This window comes from Temnothorax curvispinosus, unplaced genomic scaffold (genome assembly GCF_003070985.1).
Source record: "Temnothorax curvispinosus isolate PA1 unplaced genomic scaffold, ASM307098v1 QBEX01004060.1, whole genome shotgun sequence".
In the NCBI taxonomy this organism is placed as follows: domain Eukaryota; kingdom Metazoa; phylum Arthropoda; class Insecta; order Hymenoptera; family Formicidae; genus Temnothorax; species Temnothorax curvispinosus.
In genome coordinates this window covers 19,239-24,365 of record NW_020213840.1, presented here as the reverse complement: position 1 = coordinate 24,365, position 5,127 = coordinate 19,239, and the positions used below count along the sequence as shown (strand labels likewise).

The 5,127-nt window shown below is 46.4% G+C and overlaps 1 protein-coding gene across 1 annotated transcript; it reads left to right on the top strand.

Moving 5' to 3' along the window:
* Positions 1 to 3,434: 3,434 nt before the first annotated feature.
* On the top strand, positions 3,435 to 4,887 carry LOC112453117 (short stature homeobox protein-like; the record flags this gene model as incomplete). The annotated part of the gene is made up of 2 exons (XM_025013677.1): positions 3,435 to 3,668; positions 3,946 to 4,887. Coding segments are annotated over 2 exons (596 nt in total), but the record flags the coding sequence as incomplete, so codon positions are not given.
* Between the last annotated feature and the right edge of the window lie 240 nt (positions 4,888 to 5,127).

Sequence of the window (5,127 nt, the reverse complement as noted above, 5' to 3'; positions counted from 1 at the left end):
AATGATTCTAATACTGGATAATGAGACTGGTTATCGGTTGGTATATATATCATCTCGCATTATTCCTTTCTAATATCGAATAAAATATTTCGATGAGTTTTCACATTAATGTGAAACGCGTGGAGGCTTCATAGATACTTCCTCAAGTTCTGTAGATAATATCATCACGAGCCTTGCAGCTTTTCAGAAACGAGCACTCCCAGCGATGCGATACTCCAAAGCACATTTCGCCTCTCCCGACGATTTAGCGTGGCGTGCGCGCCCATCGGTCTTCAGTCGTCCGTGTTTTTCCGCGATTGCCGTAAGTGTTGGTGCTTGACCGCTGGTCAAAGGCCCGTGCGCTCGTACGTATATTTATGGCACTTGGGGCGCGAGTTTCTTGAAGTATGATAGGAGGGTGCGCGGCCGCTACTTTAGGAAAAATGTGAGAGAGAGAGAGAGAGAGAGAGCTCCCTTCGTATTTACGTTCTAACTTCTCGCCAAACGTTCTCGCGATAAGTCGCAATACAAAAATGATAAATTGTAGCTTTCAAAAAATATTCACACAAGTAAAATGGGAAAGTATTGAGATTAAGTGTTCACTTGGGAAAATGGTACACAAGCTGTAACGTCAAACTGCGGCTAAATATTTGAGCTTGACGATTAAATATAATCGTCTAAACTAGATCGTTAAAAAGAATGAAGGACTTAATTGAAAAAATGTTCTTTTACATTGTCGAACAGTGTCCGTGATTGCCCTGAGATTCGAAAAGAATTATGCGACAAGGGGTTAAACTTCTCGGAGGGTACGGCCGGCACGCGGGCCACTTTGCTTCATTAAGCAATAAGTGATTGCATGCCTTAAACCCCATTGCTTCTTGCGTATTTATGGGGACCGTGTGCCATATGCAGCGGCTACGCTGGGATACGACGACGCTTTTATACGTCTAATGGCCGTGATATCTCGGCTCGTTTTGGAGGGAGAAAAATAGTACAGCCAAGGTGGCGGTCGGTCCGGGGGGGGGGGGTAGCTCTTCGGGGGTGGCTTAACTGGATCAGGCCAAGAGGGCAGCGCTCTTAGTAATTGAATTAGTGACCCCTCGCGTCCGAGTGTGATTGCTTTGGGTTTTCCAGTAGCAGAGTTCGGTTATCTGTTCCCCTCTTCGTCCCGCAGGACGATCCCTCTCGCCGTCTCGATCTCTCTACGAGGTATCGGATAACGTTCAGCAACTACGATTTTGCACCTCGGATCGAGACGCTCGGGATATACTCAGGTAGTTTGGCCAAGTAGATTTGGAGAAACGTGTTATGGGACTTGGAAGATACCTATGGATTCTCAGAATTTCGATTGCCGAAGTTAACGTCAACGATCAGCACTTTAGTGCTGCGATAATCGTCATTCTTTCTTTATTCAATTTTATTAGGAGATGTGCAGGAAGGCTCGCCAAAACTATTATGCATAAGTTATAATTTACTAAATTACAACAATTAGGTGTACGAAACTAAATTGTAAGAATAATTATTGTAACACGTAATCGTACTAATTTACTGTTCTCTTTTCAGAAAGTAATGCTTATGAAAAATGAGAAGGATATACCTATGAATTCAAACGATGCCGATTTTCGCCCCCTCTCCCCCTCTCCCGGTTTCTACGGTACACACGGTAATAAACGGCCGGCACGTTCGAGTTAATGACTGCGACAACGCGCGTGTGTGTTGCGCCGTGGCTTATGCTAACAATGCGCGGACGAGGGGCGTCGAAAACCGCGCGAGTTATTTTGGCGTACGGGAGGGAGGTGGTTTTAAACCACCGCTGTACATATGGATGCGGGCCGCACACCCTGCCTAGGGCTCAGATTGGATTACGCGGATATGCGCTAATTGATTAAAGCGCCGTACGCCGTACGCAATGCCGCATGGCGATCGCGCCGGCGTGCAAACGGACGTGGACTGCGGAGCGCGTCTCTCGTTTTTTGCCTCCGTTTCCAGATAAATCGCACGGCCGTTCTATTATCCGTGGAAAGCGACACCGCAGAATATTCCGATAAAAACGCAATTTACCAGTTTCTCGACTCTCATTTGCGTTTAATACATTTTCCCGCGAATTAGCGAATGAAATCCAAACATAATAATCTGATTCTTAAGACGTTCTTAATTCTATAGAAATGATTGATAATGTAAAAACTAGCAAGAAATAGAATAACTATTCTGAAAGAAAGTTACAGATTACTTCTTGTTTCACGAATTTTTTATTGTTAATAAATTAAATCCGGACTTTTGGCTCAGTTCATAATTCTCAGTTTTATTTTAAACAATCGTTAATGTTACAAAAGCATGTAAAGCGCATGTAAAGATCTCGATTAGGGGAAGGATAATTATCCTGAAGGATGGATGAAAAGATGCTCCGAAGCGAAAAACTTTCTTGGCGCGTCGTATAGAGCGGCCGCAAGCATCGCCGCGAGTTAGAGAGACGCTCGGATAATTAACGGCCATACGATTTAATTAATGGTCGCTTAATGTAAAGTAACTACGGTACTACGGCTCTTCGAGGTGTTGCCGACGAGAAGGAGGCGAGGAAAACTTAGAAGGGGGCGCATCGCGAGGAAGAGAGGGAGGGACAAAGGTGGATTAAGTGTCTCGCGTAAGAGCCCTTGACGAAGGGGATGTGATTTATATAATTTAGCAAAGTGGTGAGCTACGCAGTCTTATACCAGGTCGTTAGTCATCCCTACTCTCTCCGCTAGACGGGGGGAGGGAAGGGGGAGGGCGAGCTCGTACCCTCTCACCTTAATCACCCTCCTCCTTCGCCTTTCTGCATCTGTCCGATGAAATCTTCCGCGTGAAGATGCGCTCTTGATGCGACCCCGCAATCTGGCGCACAAGTTTAACACAGCGGTTGATATACACCGCGCCGCGTTACGCGGTTCTCGGATTCCGTGCTTACTTTTATAGTTCTTCGGCGTGTGGGAAGAAATAACTGTCGCGTTTCCCTCGCGTGGAATACGCTTTGTCCTAATGTCATCCAATTAGAGACGCCGACCGGCATCTCGATTTGAATAAGATTCTCATAAGGTGGCGAGATATATGTTGATGGCGCCCAGACTGGAAGAAATGGCCCGTGAACGATTCGCAAAGATCAATTCGGTAGCACACTGGTCGCTCCGGCCCCGGTCGTTCTGGCTCGCGGCGCGCATTTGTCCCTGTGAATTAATCATCGCGCGACGAAAACCTTCCCTGTTACCCGCTACACATCTCCGACGATGACTCACGGCATTCGGATTTCTGTTTCGCCGAAAGCATTCCTTAACAACGAGAGGAAAACTCATCCTTTTACGCTGTAATGATATATAATTTTGCAACGTAATCGAAAAAGCACTCTATCCTATAAATATAGCGTACAATTATCTTTTAACAATTTTACGCAAGAATTTACTTGAGCAATAATTAATTTGTAGGATCCAATTGTCGGAACAACGGAAGTGGCAACGGCAAGCAGAGGAGATCGCGGACGAACTTCACCATTGAGCAACTGGCCGAGCTCGAGAGGCTCTTCGACGAGACGCACTATCCCGACGCGTTTATGAGGGAGGAGCTGAGCCAGCGGCTAGGTCTCAGCGAGGCGCGGGTACAAGTCTGGTTCCAGAATCGACGCGCCAAGTGTCGTAAACACGAGAGCCAGTTGCACAAAGGTAACACGCCGCTAACGGAACTCCACAGCGGACATAGCTTTTATTATTATCTTTCATTTTCTTTTTAGTCTAAACATCAATCTTTTCTAATTAAACGAGACGTATGGTAACGTATGATAATTGATCAAGTACAAGAAAAAACGACTATAATTTCAATCAACGTTGATAATTGTGAGATAATTTCGCATTTGTTGCCTGATTAAAAAATTGATAGGACTCCTTCTTTTTCTCTCTTGTTATAATTAATATATTTGGCTCTAATTAAATTTTCTCACAGGCGTCGCCGGGAGCATGGTGCTGGCGCCGCGCAGCCCGCCGACGACGTTGGAACCATGTCGAGTTGCACCTTACCTGCCAGCCCTCAGGTTGCATCCGCCGATGCAGGGAACGGCCGCAAACGTCACAGTGGGATCAGCCTTCGACCCGGCAGTGCTGCACTATGCGGCGGCCGGAGGCCTTTTCTGTCTGCCGCCACCACCGCCGCCCCCGACGTCGTCGGCCGGCCATCCTCCTCATCCGCTGAGCCTGGCGGCGTCACTGGCCGCCGCGGCGGCTCGCTCGAAGAACAGCAGCATCGCAGACCTTAGACTGAAGGCGAGACGGCACCAGGAGGCCTTAGGGCTCGACAGGCCCGCGTAAGGTCCGCGGCGTGGTACGTCTTGGACGAAGAGGGATTCGACGGGGATGAAGAGGTGCGGGTTGTCTTGACGGTGAGTACACCCGAGTTTAGAGAGGATCTGTACTCTCATCGAAATGTGACTTTGAGCGACGCGAAGGAAGGACAGTGGACCGATATTGTGATCGCGGTGACTTCAATTTTCGAATATCAGTAAGGAAGGTGCTTATTTTACGTCAAAGTGAATCGTTGTCGGCGCTCGTTAAAACTCTACAAACGGGCACAAATATAGATCTATATCTTTTCTGAGTGAAAACTTTAATCCAAATTCAAGAAATTTTAATTGTATTTTTTTTTCCCTTTGTATTATTTTGGTATTGAAAACGTCGCAGTTGTTTGTTATACACGGTTAAAGTTATAAAGCGCACGTCGTTGTTGTTTTGTGCAGGAACTCGCTCGCGTATAGAGTATTACAAGCGGCACACGCGCATCTCTTCATCCGCGACGTGCCGAAGAGTCTGAGAAGTACAAAGGACATTCAATGTGTATAAAGTAAAGGATATGTGCGACGGGAAGCATGTAACATACATAATGTATACTGAATCGGGAATCTCGTTTGTATGTCGATTAGCGTACTCTGTGTCGAAGAACTGTGATGTAAAACCGCGAAGTTTAATCAGCACCGATGTCTTAGGAAGGTGCGACACATTAATGTAAAGTTTATAGTCACCAATTCTTGAACCAGTTCTCATCTCATGTTAGCGGGCGTTCGTTCGGAGCGGAAGTTAACATAGCTCTGTGTATATGCTCACACGTGCGAAGGCACATTTAAACAGAAAGTTT